The sequence below is a fragment of the Heliconius melpomene genome, chromosome 3 (genome assembly GCF_056956725.1).
Source record: "Heliconius melpomene rosina isolate 202511_hmr_F chromosome 3, ASM5695672v1, whole genome shotgun sequence".
NCBI lineage: Eukaryota > Metazoa > Arthropoda > Insecta > Lepidoptera > Nymphalidae > Heliconius > Heliconius melpomene.
In genome coordinates this window covers 5,971,684-5,994,744 of record NC_140391.1, presented here as the reverse complement: position 1 = coordinate 5,994,744, position 23,061 = coordinate 5,971,684, and the positions used below count along the sequence as shown (strand labels likewise).

The 23,061-nt window shown below is 32.7% G+C and overlaps 1 protein-coding gene across 8 annotated transcripts in view; it reads right to left on the bottom strand.

Moving 5' to 3' along the window:
• Positions 1-23,061, bottom strand: part of LOC146539960 (uncharacterized) — a 65,799-nt gene that overhangs the window by 3,229 nt on the left and 39,509 nt on the right. For 3 of the 8 annotated variants that reach the window (XM_085207410.1, XM_085207411.1, XM_085207409.1), the window contains 17 exons: positions 20,546-20,699; positions 19,460-19,706; positions 13,738-13,833; positions 10,870-11,122; positions 10,547-10,733; positions 10,298-10,454; positions 7,945-10,209; positions 7,562-7,682; positions 7,209-7,457; positions 6,997-7,102; positions 6,619-6,871; positions 5,949-6,365; positions 4,852-5,008; positions 2,990-3,098; positions 1,912-2,025; positions 1,222-1,311; positions 90-233 (listed from right to left, as the gene is read on the bottom strand). In XM_085207410.1, the coding sequence (XP_085063536.1) occupies positions 90-233; positions 1,222-1,311; positions 1,912-2,025; positions 2,990-3,098; positions 4,852-5,008; positions 5,949-6,365; positions 6,619-6,871; positions 6,997-7,102; positions 7,209-7,457; positions 7,562-7,682; positions 7,945-10,209; positions 10,298-10,454; positions 10,547-10,733; positions 10,870-11,122; positions 13,738-13,833; positions 19,460-19,706; positions 20,546-20,699 (5,119 nt within the window). Of the gene's footprint in view, positions 1-89; positions 234-1,221; positions 1,312-1,911; positions 2,026-2,989; positions 3,099-4,851; positions 5,009-5,948; positions 6,366-6,618; positions 6,872-6,996; positions 7,103-7,208; positions 7,458-7,561; positions 7,683-7,944; positions 10,210-10,297; positions 10,455-10,546; positions 10,734-10,869; positions 11,123-12,040; positions 12,446-13,737; positions 13,834-19,459; positions 19,707-20,545; positions 20,700-23,061 lie in introns of those variants that run through there. The other 5 variants (XM_085207414.1, XM_085207412.1, XM_085207415.1 and 2 more) reach the window with 5 other exon arrangements.

Genomic DNA, 23,061 nt, shown 5'->3' with positions numbered 1-23,061 from the left:
AGGCCATATTAGCACAGTGGTAAAGCGTCGGATTGTAAACGCAATTGTTATGGATGGATTATTTTCGTAGCCATGTGCAGCATACGTACTTGTTCTTCTGCGGCGTGTGGTGCGCGCGCGCGGCGGAGGTTGAGGCGGCACGGCGAGGCGCGGGCGGCGGCGGTGCGCGCCCGTACGGCAGCGACGACGGCCGCGGCGCCGCGCCCCCGCACGCGCCGTCCACGCGAGACGCCCTGGGTACACAGTAATTCAATAACATTTTAAGAACGTAAAAAGACCTAGTCTGAATGTCTATCCCCATTACACCGTATAAAAAAATATTTTAAATTGTAAAATCTTGAATGTCCCTCGTAAATTGTTATATCTGTTTTGTTTTTGGTAAATTATTATTGTTAATGAATTTTTGGTGGTAAATTATAAAATATGTACAGCATTCACCCAAAACGGCTTCCAGTGTAGTTAAACATTCTACTAATATAAATTACCCTCACAACAAAAGAATGTGTTCGATTTTAGACAAATATTAGTTAACATCAAAATCGTCGATGATTGGTTCGTATTGATAATATTTTTGCATAAAAAGGCAAAGGCAGTTTTTTTTTCAAAGTCTACACGTTATAATTATACGACAGTGTAATAAAAAGATAGGAGTTACTTAAAAACAACATCAACATGAGTAAAAATACCATTAATTAAAAGTAATAGTTGTGGAAAGGAATATTTAATATGTGTTTAAGTTAATAAAAATACTGTAATCCTTTTCCAATTATTAGAACCTTTATAATATTAAAATATTACGTCCTTACATAGATATCACCCATCGAGAATCTTAATTAACTTTAAAATGTCCTTATAAAAGATTTATAAGGTACACTTTAGAATGGCAATATTACATGGAATTATAATTTGAAAAGTTAAGGTAGTGTGAAGAAACACCCATTAAGACAACAGTCATAACAAAGAGATGTGCAATCATGCAGTTAGACGTTAGTTAGAGTTTCCGTAATAAAACATTAGTACATTTTAGGCCTTGCATCATCACCATCTGATAAGTTTCTGTTAAATTATTTGTCAGATATCTAAGATATTGTCCTTTTCTTATTATTTAAAAATGAAAAGGACAGCATTAAATATATCTGGCAGATAAATTAACAACTTAGCAGATACAGTTGACACAAGCTAAAGATATTGTTATTCCCCCATTTGAAAAGAAATACATACGTAGATTTCTTAGTAACGGTATTGTTTTTAACTGCTACATTTGGAATTCGTTTCTCCTTCACTTTCCTGGTTGCCTTCTCAGGTAATATTCTGTAGTGTGCATACATATAACATAAAGCTTATTGTGCAACCAGATAGTTGCTCAGAACCGATTTAAACATGTATTGTGTAGATTAAAAAAAGGAAATTAATAAATACTATGCTTAGAGTGAACCAGAAGTAATAAGCAATAAATTAATCAGACATAAATTCTTTGATATTGTCTTTATTTTTTATACAGGATGGAAGAGGCAGCGCTTCTTTTACTGAAACTGCATATAGGGTAAAACACGCACACATACGTATGCGAAGTTGCCGCTTTGACAGGTAAGTGTGTGCGTGCCTATATTATACTTTACAAATGGCGTTTTATTTTAACACGATAATTTTATTATTTGTTTTGTTTGAAAAAAAAAAACTTTTTCATTTTTGAGAATTATTTTTTTTCCGAATTATATTAGGCTTTTATAGAGTAGTTAAAACTGTGGTTTCATTTAAAGTGCCGCTGACAATTCCACCTTGTATAAAAAATAATGTAATTTCTAAAATAATAGTTCCGCCACCCGTATTATCTACTTGACTTACAGTATGAAAAAATAGCGTATAAGGAGACAATAAAATACATATAAATACTATATATAAGTAACTCACCTATTGGCAGGCTGCGGTGGTTTCTTATTAGCTGTGTTAGTCCTGCCTGTAGCGGTACTGCGGGGGGTCGACGTTGTAGGCGAAGTGCTTTTGCGGACAGGCACGGGAATGCCTCTGTGATAGAATATTACATATATTTAATAACTTTAGACACTATTAATAATATATTCAATAGAAAAAATATATGTAATTTAACGACAGTCTTGTTGATATTGATATTGAAACGTTGATAAGATGTGGTAATCTGTATTCTTATAATTATTGGATCTTATATTAATAGTCCCGATAAATGTTTAACTTCGAAGTAAACTTCGTCTATATTTATATTTACATACAAAGTAAATACGATAAGAAAGTTCAAAAGTAAACACAACACCACTAAAGTAAACTAGTGTAGTTAACTATATATTATAAAGTCAAAAACTGACAGAAAAACGTCTATGTACCTACGTTAGGATGGTGAAATGGAACATAAAGATTTATATGGGGAAACTGCGATTAGTTAGATCAGAATAATATTTCAACATAAAATGTGTATTTAATTTCTATATTATAGTTAACTATTTGTGTTTATTCTTATTGTGATTTTCCACGTACGTAGTTATACATACATATTGTATGTAAATAGGAATAATAATACTATTCTTAATTACAAAACTCCCTATTTAATAGAATTTATTCTTTAATAGAACAAATACAGCATTTCGTAGCACCCTTTTCCATTCACAAAGAGAGTCCCACTATAAAAAAAAGTTTAAATGAGGTCACGTATTATATCCATTATTCATTCGTGTTTTACAAAACACCAGCGCTTTTATTTCACAATTAATCTCGTCCCTTTAACAAGGCATATTTTTAACCAATTTGTAAGTTTTGTTGGGTTGGCGTTTTGTGACCTATTAAAATAGAATATATTATGCATGTACTTGCACGAACATACCTTCGATGTTAATTTAGTTGCTATGTGATTCTTTAAGAATTTTATTTCTTTAAGAGTAGTAATTCCTCTTTTAAAGAGATAAATTCAATAAAGTAATATTGTCGTTACATAGAAGTGTATTTCTAAATTTCTGTTTACCTGTGCGTATTTTTAGCTGGGGACTGTATAGCAGGTGCCTGTGGTCGCACAGGGGATGACACCGGCCTTGGGATCTTGGAGCCTCGTGCTGTTGCTGGCGATGTTTCACCTAAAAGTTGAAAATACATGTAAAATTAAAAATTAATAATTTTATAATTCAGATAACTTTATAATAGCTACAATGGTTGTTAAGTATATAGATACATAAACAATTATGTACCATTGCAAAACTTAACACCATATAGAAGACATACATAGAAAAGTAAATGCGATTGTAATTTGTGAAAAGAATATAATTCAATTGTTTTTTTTAGTTCTGGTGAGGCAAAATGGTGTTGGTTTTGCTCCTCAACAATCAATGTTTTCAAAATGGATAGAAATATAGAAGAGAAGAAGAAATAGAAGAGTAACTTATAACATGAAACCAGAAGGTATAATTAACTTTAAATTTATTATAACATACAAAACCATCCCTATTTCTATAGTCAGACAACTTCAAAATAATTTTAAAAACGCGATGACAGTACGCTTTAAAAACATTCAGTTAATTAATATGGCCGAACATTAAGTGGATCAAATAGCTAGTCAACGTCAACGCTATTTAAAATAGAACACTGTATATGAGCACATCTGCTACTTGACGCTTATCACGTTTTTTGGAGGATGAACAGTTTTTATAAAGGACAAACATTATTTTTCTACAACGACCGCATCCGGCACATTTACGAGATAATTACAATTTCATCTGCAAAACTATTCTAAGTATATGTTTAAAATTCAAAAGTTTCTGTACAAAGCAGTTTTTACATTTGCATAATGGGAACAGCGCAAAAATTAAAGAACAAAAGAATTTAGATTATTAAACAAATAGCGAACAAAATTTTAGCAATAACGATGCTATTAAACAGAAAAAGTTCCTCGAGTAATTTAGTATTTTGTGGTTGTCATATTTTACTATGTGCCCATATAATAGCTAGTCTATAAAAAAATTAAAGGTGATAAGTTTTTTATAGGTGTAAACTAACGGTAATAGATCCGCAAGGAAGTTACCATTTTGCGTGTTGCCATATTTGTATTGTATTTCATTGTTTTATATTGAAGTTTATCAGTATGCGTGAAGAGTTAGACATGTTCGGATATACGCGGGTCGTAAAACTCTATAGAATATTTGTATAGGAGATTATCTTCGGATAAACGAACTCATATGGGGTTGTAAAGAAATATTCCAATAGAATATATATATGTATAGTACAATGCACAGCGGAATGTTCCACATGTCGTGCATACTATCTTTATCATTTATTTTCGTATCGCTTTACTACTGCATTCTGGATGTTATCGATAGTTGTAGTTGAAACCGCAAACTTTATTGTAGCAAAACTTAAACAAATCTCTTGGATTTTACAATGAAATTCATAACTTTTATTTATTGGTATTTAGATTTTTATAACTTTGCGTTTTTATTATTTGGCTTTATGAACAAGAACTTTCTTTTTAATACACCCTTAACAATTTATTTGAAAAATAAAATTGTGGTTATATTACATTTTATTAGTATCAAATACTAGATATTTATTGAGGTCGTCTAATCACAAGAGCAGACTGTAACGCAACGGTTGTAGGGTCAATTCCCACTCAAAGGAATGAAAAACTATTTATTAATATTTTCATTTCTTCGCTCTGGCACCAACTCAATAGCTCGGCATTGAGATCGGCCACACAACACGCCTCGAAAAACTCGGAGGGATATGGGAAACAGAGTGTCTTAACACTAAGTTTCCTCCGCCTAACCATCTGTATATGGGTTACAGTGTGAAACTGAAAGACAAGAAAGAAATATTTATTCACGTATAAATACGTACCAGAAGGTGTAACGGGGCTCTCAGCATTGCTCAACATCTCCCATTTGAGTTGCAATCGGCGGAATTTTCCTCCAGAATTATTACTGTTACCAGTTTGTCCGCTTGCACTACTGTTGGCGGATCCTGGACGCCATTGTTCCTCGCCACTCGTGTCCAACTGTTTATATATTAACGTAATTAGATTGGCTATTCTAAAATATTAAACTTAATACGTATCTATCTCTATTGAGACAATTATTTTATAAGAAAAAGCTACATTTACAATCGAAATACGTAACGTACATAACACTGATTTTGTTTCTACGATTTTTCTAAAGGATATTCTACATACATAATACCAAACTTATACAATAATCTACATAGGTATCTATATATTTCCATACTAAATAATATCAATAATCGGAAAGCTACAACCCTCTATAATATTTCTCTGCCTACTTATATGTTTCGAAATAATATCAAAATAGCTGTAATTTATAAGTAAAGTAATTGTAAGTTATATTTTACAGTTTTGAATATTATCAATATTTTTTCTAATCTATTAAGTACTAACAGTCTAGTACAATTTAGACTAACTTTGAAATTACATTATATAAAAATCAGCTTCACGCTGAATCCCGCTTATAGCAGGCAGAGGGAACCTAATATTAAGATACTCAGTTCCCCACATTTATAAAATAGGTTTATTAAACATATCTCATTACAATTATGCTATAAAATATAAATATAGAAATTATTATAGTCGTTTAGACGTACTCATGCACGTTATTGACGAGTAAACTATACATAAACCGCAAGTTATATGGCAAACCCTATAGCGTGACACCGATAGAGTTTCCTGTACACTTGTGACTTATATAAGCTCAAGTTGTGAAATATGATAAATACCCTCGAACAGGAAAACAATAAGAACTGAAACTAAATATAATGCACACTGAAAACGTTAAACACAATGGAAAACCAGTTGACAATCAAAACAAATAATAAATGCACACAGAAAATAGTTATAACAAACACAACGGTGGCAAGCGTGGAAGCATATCCTTAAGAGTGAACATACAGGCTACCAGACAAGCACATGGAAACCCTCCAGTTACCTTCAGTTCGTTGCTGGCCGTTTTAATAGGCTTATTATTTTCTAAGCTATCTGTGTAATCGTCACTGTCGTCAAAAACTAATCTGTCAAATGCTTGCATTAATTTTGATCCCAAATGAACTCCCGACCACCTTCTGGTCTCTAGTTCGATTCTACTGTTGTTCGGACATATGTCGTAGCCTACGGGAGCTGGGTTCACGCAAGACCTGGGTCTATTTTTGTCGACAGTGGTCCTAACGTTTGCGGAGTCGTTTAGTAAGTCGGGGGTCGACGGCTCCTTGTTTTTGGGTTCCTTGTGCCTCATTATAACGCTAGTTTGGTATTCGTCGCTCGACACTGCGCTCGATTGCATCGAGCGAACCAGCTTCAGCAGGTTCCTCTGGTTCAGTGTTAATGGCGGGGTGTTAATCGAGGTGGGCTGTTAAATACATCAAATGTTTTAAAACATGCGACCGTTCGTCAGAATGAACGTCCTTCAAATGTATCGATTGGCAAAGCCTTATTTGCATTTTATGGAAGCTGTGCACGATAAGTTTCTGTTCGCGGTGGAAGCACATGCCATGAACGATAAAATGCAAATAAAGCAATGTCTGATTGCGCAGTTATTGTGATATTGATGCACGAACGACACATTCCATACTTAAAGTTATTGAACAAGTGCATTAACTCACCCGGCTCGCGGCTCGCATGTCGCTTTCTATTTTTTTGAAGCTTCGATGCAGTTCACGCATTTCAAACATGAGGTCCAACGAGAATGGTAATAGTTTGAGCGGCTCTAGGCTTGCTAATAAAGTATCTAGGAGGGCTCTACAACGCGATTCACCCACACATCCGGCCAATATGAGAGAGTCCTGGTCGTAGTGTTTCGCCAATATCGACTCTCTGGTACGAACATACGATACCCATGCATCTACTGACTGCGCACTAAAAATTGTAAGTTTTTAATTTAATTGTATTACAAAATAACTAAATCCAAATTAGATATCAGATTTAAATTAAAATGATGTAATAACATTGCTAATTCCATAAAACTTTACATAAGTACTTACTTGAGTAATCCCAAAATGAATGCATTAAATTTAACCAATCCTTCAGTAACGGCATCCTCACTGTTTATTCTTAAAACCAACTCATTCAAAGATTTTGTTATGGGACCTACAAAAAAAGATTATTTTTATATACAAGTAAACATAGGTATCATCAAATAACTTCTGTGGCAAGCATTATGCTTTGATAAATATATATATAAATTTAACCTTACCTTGTCGAGCAGTAGCTTCAACCATTTGCCATACAGAATTATTGACGGCTCCAAATGAAGTTTCGATGTTTTCCTTCAACCCGTCTCTGAATACGGCATACAGTGCGGGGCATAAAGCGTTAAGAGCGATTTTAGCACACGCTGGTGATTGCTTTGAATCTCCTAGAAAAGCTAATTCTGTCTGGTCCATTGCGGGCGAGAAGTGCTGTATTAACATTTCTACAGCATCCGTTACGTTTGACACTAACGCTGTGAAAAAAAATATAATAAAGTATAATGTCATTCGATATGAAATTAGACTGAACTGAAAAGAAAGGTTAAATTATTTAAAACACCACATTATTATTAGTTACCTCTCTTTTGGGACACATCAATTACATCATATTTTGGCCTGCCTTCGCTTGAAGGACTCAAAAATTCATCCGGACTCACTTCTCCTTCTTCACAAATTGGAATTTCAGCCAAATTTTTCCCCTTAAATATAATAAAATTTATTAAAGCAAATTATAGACGTTATTCGTTAGCTATTTAAGTATTAATGAATAGCTAATGAAGTAAGCTAAGGATTAAAATGAGACATTCACATATAAATAAAATATGCTCAGAAATACGATGAGGGTCAAAAATACAGCTGAAAATAATATGAAGGCGAAAGTTGAAACAAAATAAAAGTAAAATAATACTTACAGGCGCTAAATGGCTCTATGATGCAGATTGAATAAAAAACATACTTTACCTGATAATGTCTCTGCGCTACCATAGCGGATATGTTAGGAGAGTTAGGAGGCGTAGAAAGATTAGTTACTTTCAGTTCTTCCACTTTCGTTTGAGTTTGGTTATCGGTTTTCGAGTCACCTTTTTGTGCGAAGCTTACAGATTTTTTACTGTTACAACTGCTTGTACTGGAATCTGTTGATCTTTGGTTTTCTTCTTGAGAACGTTTCATTTGAAGGAATTTTGTAACTTGACTTCTTACCTTTTGAACTTGATTTTGATCCCAATCGTCCATGTTTTGACAGTTGATACCACTTTGTTTGAGGAACTCTTCTAGTTGTTGTAAATCAGCACTGCTGATTAATGCTCCTGGAGGCGGAAATTCTATATATTCTATTTTCTTTGTTCTTGGCTTAGGAAGCGGTGGGGTGTGAGGTCTGTATTTAATTTCGTTGGACTTTCCAGATTCTAAGCTGCTTTCCGTACCAACACCTTCATCCTGGTAAAATTCATTATAATCGGCGTCCTTTTCAGCAGCGTCTAGAAATTGTTGAGATAATCTTTTGGCCGCTAAATCGTTATTCTTTCTATAATCCATATTAGTCTGATTTTGAAGGTAGTAAGGTTCTTGTAGTGATCTCCGCTTACTTTTATTTTCCATTGCCGCTGTGGCACACACTAGAGGATCTTGCATGAAGTCATCCAACTCAAACATGCTGTATCTTTTTGTATTTGCAGTAGATTTTCGTGTTTTATCGACAGATTTACGTAAAATACTCTTTGGCAAGGGTGGTCTAGGAGGTGCTAACTCTCCTTTCACAATTCTATTTTGCTCTGCTATTGATAATGTTCTTCTTGGTACCGTAGGATTTATTCTATGGCCTTCATTGTTTACACAGCTTGCTTCAGAGCTAGTGGCGCTATCATAGCGGTATACAAATAGAGGATTAAAAGTTCCAGTCGGGGCAGGGCTATTTTGTGCAGAAGAATCAGTGAGCATTGTGGAAGAGCCACGATAGCCAGAAGAAGGTTGTGTTGCAGTGCTAGAACTAGATGAGACGGCTGTAGGATGCCCGGTTATGTTATTACAATCACAGCTGGTTGGGCGATTCTTTGCTTTTGAAGGTGTGTTGCAGTACTTGTCACACTTACATGTGACGTCTTTCTCTTTCACATGTTGCATTAATTCAGGCACTTCTGATAATAATTGTCTGCATTCTAACGGCAATAAGAAATTCAATGAATCCCAATCTTTTATATGTCCTAGACCTTTTTTCTTGAGCATTTCCACGTCATTACATGAAAACGGCCGTTTTCCTTTTGGCTGCATTCTAGCTCTTTTACTTTCACTTGATTTAGGCGATATATTTACTTTTACAGGATTTAAATAGATATTGGGCCTGCCATTTAAAAAGCTTATATCTGGTAAAGTGTAATTAGGATATAATACAAAAACTGGTTTTTCACAATCGCCTTCTTTTAGTTTTTCGAGAAAAGAAGGTTCTATAACTTTAAATATTTCTCGATCACGTGACATCCCAGAAATTTGCATATTAGATGTTTGCATACTTTTGTCCAGGGTATGGGCCTCAAGATGAGTAGATGTAGCTTTAGTATCATACGAATCCCTATGTAGCAATCTATTCATTTTAGTTATTTGAGTACCATCTGACTCTGAGCAACTGGAAATACTAACACTTGTTGCAGATGACTGTGACGAACAAGATTTTCTGTTGCTTCTGTGTTTTGAGGGACTGTTGGTAACATTTAGGGTTGTTCGTTTTATATGTGGCTTGTTGACTACGGCATAGAGTTGAGTTTCATTATCACTTCTAGATCCTTCTGCTTCTTCTTCTTCAATCAATACTTCATCATAAACTCTATTGTAAGGGTTGGATGACCGAATTTCTTCGTAAACAACGGAGGATGTGTCTTCAAAAGCTTCAAGTGGTAGTTCAACTTGTGGCCTTTCAGCAATTTTAGAGTTTCCAAGCTTCTGCTCTCCCATGGATTCACCACTCTCCCCGCCTGAGCTGGATGGCCAGCACTCTGACCTGTCTAGCTGATCCATACCTACTATACCATCATTACTAATACTTTTTTGTTTCATAAACAATTTAACTAAATTAAATGATTGTTGCTTAGCTTGACTTTTGTCTGATGATGTTTGATCTGTTGAAGATGTACTCATTGGTTCAGAATGGGAAGAACGATTTTGTGAAACATCATATACCTTCATACAAGTAGATGTTCCAATTAACCTTTGGTTAGCTGAGAAAGAATCGACCTATAAAAGAAAGAAAATAAATAAGGTAAACAGAACGTATAACGATTCGTGTAATTAGATATTCATTAGCATGTTAGAACATACTTACAGTTGAATTACTTAAGGCTGCAGAGTTAATGGAACTGCTTAACAATTTTCGCCTATATAAATTTGGTAGGCTTTGACTTTTGATCACTGAGTTGCTCATTTCAGTTGTTGCATCGGTTTGTTCAGTAGAATTTTCATTATTATTACCAGACGGATGTCTAAAAGATATAATATATTGAGATGCAAAAGAATGATAAAACTAGTTTATATAAAAAATATTTTACTGATAGGTTTAAATAAATTATATTACCTCTTTAAAGGTGATTGATTGGTTTGCTTCTTAAGTTTACTCCACGTAGTTAATCCTAAATCGCTTCTAGCCATTGACGTTGTTAACTTATTTGTTAATTTCTTACATCTTTCTAATAATTCTAAATTCCTGCGCGTTCGTTCATCACTATCTAATGTTAAATATACGTCTTCTTTAACTTGTTTGTCTGAAAAACGATTAACACAGGTGAAGTAGGAGCTTATCGCGAATTACCTAGGCTAAATGAATCACCAATTTCAGCTACGCAAACATTGTGTCACAGCATCGAAGCCACACTACAAAACGAAAAAATTATATTTTACCATGTTTTTGATTGACGGTGGATTCAGCACACTCACTATCCTCGGAGTATATGGTGAGACTTCCCTCAAAGGCAATGGTGTAATTGTCTTTATTTGCTTGACACGTTAGAATGAGCTCCTGTTCAGTTGGTAGTTCACAGTCGAGACTGTCTACGCTGAAGTGTACACCATGTGCGCCTTCTTTTACCGGAGAAAATAATAACTCCGATTTGCATATCGACATTGTGTTGATGGAACCGACGGATTCTTCTCCCTGTATTTGAAGAATATACATAAGTACATATTTTTCTTAATCATAAATTATTTATTGTAAGTCTGAAAACATTTCATCAATATTCTAATCCCTAGTAGTGTATAACTTTGTAATACATTTTACGAGTAATGCTCGGGCGTAAAGTTCCGGGAAGGTTTCGAAATGTAAACGAGAACGTTGTAACATAAATATTAAACATACGAGTGTATTTTTGGCGATGGTAGTTCTTATCAATAGAATTGAATAAGTGATATTTCATGTTGCTTTTTAATATTAAATTTACTGATAGTATGTAATTATGTATACTTTAATTTTAAATAACCAGTTTCTTTATATCTATAATACAAAAAAAAAACATCCTGACGAATTCTTTAGCATTTTGTTAGTAATGTTGAAAGAAATATGAAATGAAACTAGTGGTTAGTATCATTTACTGTTAACAGAGCTGACAAATCAACAGGCACTCGTTGCGGCGGGGCGTTATCAATTTAATGCCTTTTCCTGCTACAAATGAGGTCATAACTCAAACAACTATCCATAACAATTAAATGAATAATGTTTTTCTTAAAACAACCCCTTATCAAAAAACAAACGATATGAAGTTAATTAGAGAAAACTTCGTCATTTGTTAAATATCTACACATTAAATATTTGTATTTATTTTAAATAAATAAGTTAATTAAGAAAATGATTTTGCAACAAAGCTTCGTGCATTTGGGACGCCAAATATATGAATGCTTGAAACACGGGAAGTGTAATTGCAGAGTTATTTTTGTACTTCTCAACCTTTAATATCTGATCAAGGCGGTAGGTAGAATTGGCCGCGTTGTAGAAAACAGGTGGATGTTAAAAATATAAATATGCGTAGGCTACTATGAAAAACGCAAAGTAATTATATTGTTCAGTCACTGTACTCACTGAATAATACCCATTCCGGGAATCCCAGTCGTACTCGGTAACACCCATTCTTAAGTTCAAAATATAATTGTCTAGTCACTAATAAACGTCTTCCCTTAACGAAACACTAAATCACACGCATCCAAGTGGGTCCAATATATTTAAAGAAATTTTGACTTTTTCTACGCACTACACACAAATAATCAATACTGCACTTTATCACTATCTCACACATACACAATTATTTATTAAATCTTGTAATATACTCGATTTGACCGTATAAATAATATAATATGTAATGGACATCATTGCATATACGTAAGAGCTCAGCACTCCCGAAAGCACAGGGCGCTACTGGAGCAGCGGGGATATTAATTTTAATATTAGCCACAGCATGCGCTTCTCAAACTGTATCGCAACTACACCATGTGTCACAATTATTTAAGCAATCAACGCTTCTAACGCGCACGAGTTTTAAACAAAGACTGACAACTGACAGTATTAATGTTCAGTCGGTAACACCAAAAAGATAATACGGGTTGCTGAACGTTACCAAAAATTAGCATTGCAATAGCAATTAGCTTATGAAAATCTAATTAATTCGCTCAAATTTTAACGTTTTCAAGGCTACATTGTTTTTGTTAAAAAAAAAATACTATGGGTATTATGTAAACGAAACTTTGACAATATGTGGAGCAGATTGACTTCATTGGCAACCCACACATGGTCCCCGTATGTCTCTACAACGATATACAAGGGGATATAAATATAGCACACTCAAACATATACAAGGAGAGATGACTGTATGAGCTAGGGAATAAAGTATGTAGTTAAAATGATTGACGCAATTCGGTGTGAACGGTTCACGCACACATAATGAGAATACTATTGGTACATCCCGTGGGATCGACGTACTATGGCACTGTAGGAAGTCTAGTGAATGCCAGCAAGTACTCTGGGTTTTCTGTGTATATTTCTAGAATAGAAACGACTTTACTATACCTCGTGGGATATTAGACAACGGTTTTAGTTATACTATATATATATATATATATATATATATATATATATATATATATAGAGTTAATCATCTTTTATTTTAAGAAATATTGTTATTCGTTTATTTTAATTTATTACTAAAATAATGTTATATAGTTATATTTAAAGTCTTTTTAAAATTAATAGCTTTATTAAAGTCTTTTGATAACTGTCTAAAATGTCTAAAATATGAAAATATGTATTATTCTACATATTTATAAAACGTATAAAAATTTGACGCAACGTAACGCGATTTGAACCCGCGAAATAAGTATTTTTCTTTCCTAAGTGTGCAACAACACTTTAAAAAAATGTCAAAAATGTATTATTCTAAACATTATATAAGCTAATTTTAATATAATTTTGTTAAAAAATAACCAAAGGTCATTTCTATACAAGTAAAATGTTAACTATTATTATGTAATTGGATTGAACCCCAGAAAAAACACTGTTCTAGCGTTGTAGCGACATCTATCGTGTATAAACATCAAGTGTACTTAAAATTTACCAAAAGCTGTCAACAGATGGCGTGACTACTGTACGGAAATGTTTTAATGGAACAATTATTGTAATTAATAGCAATGAAGTAATTACGCTCAGTGCGAATATGACTATGATAGCTTTTTTGATGAAGCGTAAAGTGACAAAAATGAGACATTCAAGTGCAAAGCGGCGCGAACCTGCAAACTACTGCCAGCACTGATTGAACTGTCGAACTGAAATCTTTCCAATAGAGAACTCGAGATGCTCGCGAACATCTCTCCTTGAGGGTTACTCTGCAATACACCGTTATATGATACCATATTCACCAAGAAATTAGTACAGAACTGAAAAATAAATAATGTTAAAGGAAAGGTTTACAGGATACACAAATTATAAAATAAAAAATAAAGAAAAACATTTTATTACTCGCAAGTAATTAATCCCACCACCAGTTAAAAATAAAAAAAGTTAAGATTTCATAAAATAAAAGAAGGTATAATCTATCAACCGAAGGTATTTGATTTACAAGAATGTGTGTTAGGCACGATGCGACGGTTAACCGCTAACTTATGCAGCTTGAAGTAATGATCGTAACTTGACGCCAATCAACTACAGTATTACGAGCAAATAAATTTAAGGATATTAAAAATAGTCAATTCATTTTTTTCGCCAAAATATTTGTTGGTAGTCTAATAAAATACAAATAAAAAAAATAATATAATACAGTTAATATTAATAAACTTTCATATAGATTTTAATTGTTTTGAATTTACCGATGCATACGAGTACTATTTTTTACTTTTACATGTGGCTTCGCCCTACTGTTCAAATAGAAATAATTAAGAGTAATAGACAAATAATAGACCTAGAGTTAATAGACAAATTTAATATTGTCTTAAATTCGAGAATATACAATAAGTATACGTGCTAAGCAACATTAAAACTATTTTTTTATTTTTGACAGAATAAAACATCAATTATACGAGAAGTTTTTGTTAGAGATTAATTAATTTGTATTCAAAAGATTAAAACTTTAGAAGAAATAATCTTTTTACTTCATTTTGTGAGTCGAAATATTATGTTTGCCGTAATGCTTTATTTAAGATCCTAAAGTTAGAGTAGCATTTCCTTTAAAATCCTACTTAAATTGTACTTCTTTCTTAACATATTTTTTTTATTTGATGCCTACTATAAGGCAAACAAGAAATTTTAATAAATACACAAATGTAAATTCTTTCTTATATAGAAACTGCCATGGTATTTTTTTCCTAAATATATCTTAAAAAAGGTAACTCTAAATTCTATTTCTTTTTATTACAATAATTCTTGAATAATTGCATAACTTGGCTCTTGTAATTACTCGAGTTGTTTTTAATTCCTTAGACGACTCGTGACCGTGAGCAGTGTCCGTAAAACTTGGTTTTCAGAATGAGGTAATAAAATAAAATTTAAACCGAGTGTGAACTTGTAATTTTTTTATTTGGACTTTGCTTTATATATGTACTAGTGGACCCGAACGCGGCTACGCCCGCTTGAACTATACGAATATTTATGAAATTATTTTCAGTTTTCAGATGCGTTAAGCAAGCTCATTTTGGGTGACGTTTTTTAACAACAAACTTTCCAAATCGTTGCTTAGCAACGGCGGTTGTTATAAACATGGCGGAATAAATTGCATGTCAAATTAATAAGTATTTTAATATATAAGTATATATCGAAAATATTACAAATATGAGAAAAAAAAGTATCCTATGTTCATCCCGAGACCCTCAAGTATCTCTATATGAGTATTTTACCACAATTAAATTAGCGGTTTGGCCCTGATTGCGTAAAAGACAGACAGACAGACAGACAGACAGACAGACCGACAGATAGAGTTACTTTTGAATTTATAATATAGGTATGGATAAGCTATTACAGGGTATTTTTAAGCTTCACGCTGTATGTACGGGGTAGGCAAAGAAAACCTAGTGCTCTCCCAAATTACAGAGTACTTGAGGGTCGCAAAATTACAATACTAAACAATCAAAATAATAATAAATACAATACAATATCAATTATATAATTTTAAATACATGATCCATAAGTATACAGTCATTTTATATGAATTTATTATTTATTTATTAACGTGGCCTGGCACGGTTACCTTCGTATATAAATGTTACCTTATACGGCTTTACTTGGCACAATATTAACGTAAATTTATTTTACGTTTTGCAGTCGACATTTGATACAATCTTTCGTCCTTACAAAATTCTCGTACCTTCTGCCTATTTGTGTAGTAATAATTATGTATATTTATTTATTTATGACTACTTTAGGCAACCTTTAATGTAAAATTTAATTTGAATTAATAAAATATTATCTATACATATAATAGAATTGTAACTGGTCGCTGTCTGTATATGGAAGAGCTATGAAAAAATCTTTTATTGGGGGCATTTCTCAATGTCATGGAAAAGCACTTTCCTTAACATTTACAGTCACAAGATAAAAAAACTTGACTCGGATCTGAAAAATAGAAGGACCATTGATTGATTTATATAAAAATATAATTTTAATTGCAATGATGACGCATGTCCATATAATATCGCCATTTTCTTTTGTTTCATAAAGTTTTTATAAGTTTTATATAAAGAAAAGTTTCAAATATAATATTAATATATTAATATTATTAATATTATATTAATAATATTAATATATTAATATTATTAATATTATATTAATTGAAATCACACCAAATCAAAAGTTATTGCAAGTATTTACGGTCGTCCTAAATAAATAAAAACCAGATGTGAGCAATGTAATTCATACATGGTTTAACCATTCAAGTTGAGTTAACATATTCTTATATCCCTTATAACGGGACCAGAGCCGTATTTAATTATTAATATTATAATTTTGTATATTTTGTACTTAACTTTTACTAATAAAATATAGATGTGTTTTACATAGTGATATGTTGAAATATATGAATTTACAACTAGAAATTATTTAAAATTTTTATTGTATTGTCTAAAATTTGACTATGTATATAAAGAAACAAAGGCTTTAAGAGTAATAAAAAATAATAAAGCATAAATGTAATAAGAAAGTTTGTATTTCTTAAATTATAAATGTGGAGAAAAGTTCTCAGCATTCATTAGAGTAAATTTAAGCCTTCTTCGTATATTATATTATTGAATGTACAGTAAAAAAATATGCTTTTGTACTTATCAAATGTACTGTAAGCAGGTTACGTGATTTTCTTTTAAACAACCTTTAGTCACAATGGTATCATTTCGTTTTATAATAAACTAGCGGCCCGCTCGCGGTTTCACCCGCGTGAACTATGTTATTATTAATTTCTGTCTCCATGACTACGTCCTAGTGACGTCTATGCAAAGTTCTCCTAGCATTTGTAGTAACAAAGTTTCATACAAACTTTCGACCCCAAAAATAACCCCTTAGAAGTCGAATATTGCAAATTCCCGTCTTAGCGAGCACCTACGTCCTGTAAATAACTCCTATGCAAAATTTGAGATTCCTGGCACATGTAGTTTCTGAGATTTCGTGATGAGTGAGTGACCTTTCGATTTTATATATATAGATGAGTAATATACCTATAATGTAACATATTGTTGAAGCCAGTTGTGGCGCAAAGGCACAAGCATGTGAATGTAAGCAATACAGGTAGTAGGTTCGATTCCCACTCGAGGAAATTAAATACATAATATCTTCATGTATTTGTTCTGGTGTTTAAGCAAAACGCAGCGTTGAGTTCCAGTCAACACGCAACGCCTCCAGAATTCTTAACACTAGGTTCCCTCTGCCTACCCAGCTGTGTGCGGGATACAGCGTGAAGCTGGAAAAAAAAATTATATAGCCACAAAGTATAAGTAGTCAAATATATTTTTTTATGCTACAAACGTTATAATTAAATATTTTCATTATTATTTGTCATTCGAGTAGAAACTGCTGACTTCACATAATTTTCTCCACATCTAGACAATAGCCCAGATTTGACAGATTGCTTTTAGTCCGAAAATCACGTATTTCTCGTCAGTATGCGTCTCTTGTACGCGAAAACAAAGCACCGTATTGACCTGATTTTTTATCAGTTTTTGTCAGAGACATAATTTATGCGCTAAGTGACAAAGTAAAATTTTTATCTTGTAAAATACATGAGATTTACATGGAATTGGTTTTGTATTAACTAATAGTTTTTATTAAAACATATATCTACAGGTATTTAAACTGTTTCAAATTAAGCATTATTATATATGGAATATGTATGCCATGTCATACATGCCACATTTTTAATTTAACTATTATTTTCTCAGAATCGTTGTTTTTTCCGCTGTTTTGCACTTATAAACTTCCACAGCCTGGTTGGGAACTTCCAGAGATAAGTCCACACTCCACAGTAGTATTTTTTTAATGTCTTTTCTCTTATGTATATCAGCAGTAAATAACATAATAGAGTAAAAAATATATTAGTATTCACCATAAAAATTACTTAACAGACGATTATGTTTCTTACGATAGTTAAATTTATGAATTCAAATACAACAGATTCTCAAACACTTCTAAGATAAAAAGGAAATGCTATGAATTTACTTTAATAAATACATTTATATTAAAATATATATGTGTATAAAAATACGACCTCTAGTAAATATTACACTATGATATTATTTTATAGCACTTGAAGGATTATAATTTACTTGTAATTAGTCCAACGGTAAAATTTTTATACCAGTTTGTCTCTTGAACATTGCAAATAAACCAGTAATGTAAGTAAGTACCTATTATATTTCAAGAAATAAATTATTTTCTTTACCGTTGAATCTTTATGTTAATTTGTTTTTTTGTCTTAAGAATTATAATAACGTAGGTATAATTCAACACTACGTATTTTTTGTAGGAATAAATGATTCTTTTATTTTTATATGCGTGACGAGGTTTCTATACGTGTTATATAAAAACCCCTAGATAATGACTTTTGTATTGAAAAGGCGGAAATACTTGAGTATTAAAAATGAATTATTCTATCTATGTGCTGTAGATTTTATCTATTTTAAATTCAAATAATACAGCAAACACCATAATGGCGTCAAAATACTCTGTTAACAAAACAAGACACGTTTTTATTACATTTTAATAGTGCCTACTTAAAGTCCATATGGGCATAGATTTAAATCAATTTCCTTCAATTGAATTTATTTAACAACTTTGGGAGTTATTTGAATAGTTAACCGAGACCTTGATATAAAGTTAAATTTGTACTTCGTTTAATATATATTTAGTTTTGAAATAAACTAACGCCACATGTTAACTAAGAAAATGTAAACATTTTGAAATGCTTATATACATAGTTAATGTATCGTTACGTAAAGATTGCATATGGCGGAGCGAAGTGAAAATGTGAAAACATTGGTATGTCGTGTGGCACCTGCGAGCCCTATAGTTATGGCATGCGAGTTTCCTCAGCTCGCCTTATACGTCCTTACAAATTATCGCGCAACGATACTTAGCTCATTGGATTTTAAGAAATACATAGAAAACAGGATTCAAAATGTCGAAATTTTATTACTCAATTTTATACCTACTACATTAAGTTTTATTAGGAATGATTGAATGTGTGCTTGTGAAAGCACCTGGATTCGAGGAAATGTAATATTTATATAAATTTATATTTCCATTTCTTCGCTCTGGTGTCCAGGCAAAGAACAGCGTTGAATTCCGCCACTCAACACGCAATGCCTCTAAAAGTCGGCGGAAAGTGGGAACGGGTTGTCTTAACACTAGGTTAGCTCTGCCTACCCTGCAAAGTGCGGGATAGAGCTGATTTTTTTTTAAAAAATTGAATTAGTCGAAATGCTATAATAGTAGTTACATCTCAAAAATAGTTATTAATTTATATTGAAATGCACTCACGTCATGGGTTATATCATCAATGATGGCATCGTGGGGCAAGTCGGCGGTCAGCAAGAGAGCGTGAATGTCTTCCGTCTTGAAGCTCTCCATGTCGGCTTCGGCGAGGTTTGCATCGAGATCTCGAGCGATGTCTTTGTAGCGGGACGTGAATTCGAAACGAGATGTGAGGTCGCTTATGCCCTTGTATGAGGCGGATACGGACGACAGCACTGATATGTGGTGGCACGAGCTGTCCCGAAACATCGGACTGGAAAAGACGATGTATCAATGTTATTTTGTGTTATTTATTACTTCTATAATCTATGTTTATAATATTTAAACTATGTGCACTTATTACACACTAAAGGCACTATGTACCTTATTAATATATATGTAGGTTTCTAAGGTTTTTTGGAGAACTGAATAAAACACAAAGACTTTTTAAAGGCTTCACAAGCCCTATAAAAAGCTCGACAAATACTTTATTGACCTTTCCATTTATTAGAATTTTACCTTAATATAAAATAAAGGCCAAGTACGCCTCATAATTAGTCAACTATACCCAGTTTAGGGGTATATTTTGTACTTGACCTTCAAGGTAGATGTTAAGGTGAAAACTATACAAATTATGCTATGATTTAATAGCTAGTAGCTAAGTGTTTAGTATTACGTAATTTATAAGAGAAAATATTTCTATTAAGGCAATTAATAACTTACTGTTTTTAAAAATATAAGAAATACAATAATCTATATATATAAAATCGAAAGGTCACTCACTTATCACGAAATCTCAGAAACTACATGTGCTAGAAATCTCAAATTTTGCATAGGAGTTACTTATAGGACGTAGGTGCTCGCTAAGACGGGAATTTGCAATATTCGATTTCTAAGGGGTTGTTTTTGGGGTTGAAAGTTTGTATGAAACTTCGTTACTACAAATGCTAGGAGTCTCAAATTTTGCATAGACGTCACTAGGACGTAGTCATGGAGACAGAAATTAATAATAACATAGTTCACGCGGGTGTAACCGCGAGCGGGCCGCTAGTTTTCTTATAAAAACTAAAAGATCCAAAATATCTCTTTTTAATAACAGATATCAAAACTCACTTATAGTCGAGGAGCCACAAGTAACCAGAGTTGTCGCAGTGCGCGTCGAGATCATCGTGCGTAGAGTGTTGGCTGCCGGCGAGGCTGGTGTTACTGTTGCAGTCCTCGTCGACGCCGGGGCTGGCCGCCTTCAGCCCCAACCGTGGCGGTGGCCCTGGAATATTCAAATATGGAAATCAGTTAAAGCGAATAGATATGAATGTGGAAAATAATTTGTCTGTTTGTCAAATATTTGATTTCATATTATTATTTATTTCATTACATTTAATATTGAGCTTGGTCCACGTATTTTTCTGGATAACAGGAAAGGAAGAGAGAACCTAGAGTTAAGTCACTTTCTAGTTTTCACCGTCTGACGCTATTTCAAGCTATTGCATGTTGAGAGACAGTGTTTAAAACAATAAACAAAAATAAGAACTATGTAAGATGTTAATTATTTTAATCTTATTATTATAAATTCTAGTATTTCTATCAAAAATACTTTAGGTTGTATTTTATTTTATCTATGAAATATTGACGGAGAAATGATATTCAAAACGTTTTTTCTAGGGTTATTATAACAACAATCTAATAAGAGTTGTATGATATATTTTGTGTATGATTATAGGGATTGGTATGTGATGTGAGTGTGACAGATGGCTCCGTTCAGTGTAGTATAAACGGAGGGGAATGTTAAACATTCAAAATATTCTATATGATGTCAGTGTGAACGTAATTCTTTATTAAAGAATTTTATAAAAAAGAAATCAGCTTTACACTGCACGCAGCAGGGTAGGCAGAGGGAAGAAAAGTAGTGTTAAGACATTCTGTCCCCCATTTTCCGCCGATTTCTGGAGGATACTTTGCCTCGACACCAGAGCGGAGAAATGAATTGAAAGAATTTAAACAAAAATGTATTTTATTTCTACCAGCTGGAATCGAACTCACAACCAGTCGCGTTTACAGTCACATTAGGTGCCCTTGCGCTAAGAGTGGCTTCTCAAGAATGTTATGGACTTAAATATTATTTAATATAATTAAAACGAACCGTATATAAATATTTTAATTGATCTTAAAATGGCAATATATATGGTTTTTTTAAATAATTTAGTTGAATTAATGTTATACTATCAAAGTATCAATGAATAGTAGTCTACAGTTACAGATAAAACAAGAAATATGAATCAATTTACTAGTCACAATTATTCATACGGTAATTATATTATTCTGTACGTTATACAGACAAAAACCTGATATATTAAAATTGTTTTTTTCACTTGACTTCACTTGTAAAAGTAAAAAACCTAATTTTATTGGAGAGATATAATGATGAAGTTTCTTATAACATAAATATGTTAAAATAGGTGGGGTAACTAAAACGTAGGAGTCTCGTCCCATACAGAGCTGGGCGTGGGTGAGCGAGCTGGACGACATGCCTTTTAGGGAATGTTGATATTCATCCCGACAAGGAAAACAGTGTAGTTTTGTATGACTTATCAAATTCTTTAGTACCTACTTATATTGATGTCTATATTTATACTATCCTTGTGGCGTTAGGCTTCGACGCTCAATTGACGGAGTGTTTTAACACTAGGCGCAAAGCTAAATACTTTTGAATTTTATATAGACTATCAAGAGACCTGGAGAATAACACACTAAACCATTCTGCAAGTTACACAAATAATTTTTGAATGATGAAACTTTACACCTATGCTTAGTTGATATTAATAATATAATTTGATACGAAAAGCATAATATACAATTACTTTTAGTTCGGGGTCAATATTCGTCACACAATGTAAGGTGAACAGACACTGAACTCCCTGACGGAGGCCAGTTAGGAAACTTTCTGACGTAAGTGTGACTCAGTTATAAATAATTATACACAGTACTTTGCAAATGCTGGTAGCCGTTCCACCATTGTTTATGCCGTCGTTCTGAATTAAATGCTATATGTATACTAAATATAATTTTCCTTAGTTGCAACAAGTATATTAAAGTACGAAGAATAGAATGAAAATAAATTGAATTGCTTATATAGTCAACTACACACTGTCATCAAAATCATTTTTATATTACTAGTAGGCGCCTTAAGTGCTTAGATATTCAAACCTACGCAAAAACCTTAAACAAATAGTGCAAGGCCAATACACAATACCAAAATTTACTTTTTCTGCTATTATCCAATACAGCTTACATTTCCGACTTTTTATGCAACTAATCTATAATTACATTGTTCATTAGAATATTCAACGTTGTAAGCAAATAGATGACCTTTATATTATGCAGATTATCCTATTATTGTTAGGTTAGTTAAGGTCGTTTCTGACTTGTTAAATATACAAGTCGGGTTATTTATTAGTAAAAGTTTGTATTGAAAATATATAGGCTTTCTATTATAATAATTAATCATTTAAAGTAGAAGTAAGAATCTCCTTAAATTTTGTTATTCAATAACTCATATTAAAATTTGATTAATTGTAGCCCAAAGGTTCTCTTCTATATAAAACAATTATCAGGACATATATTATCAATAA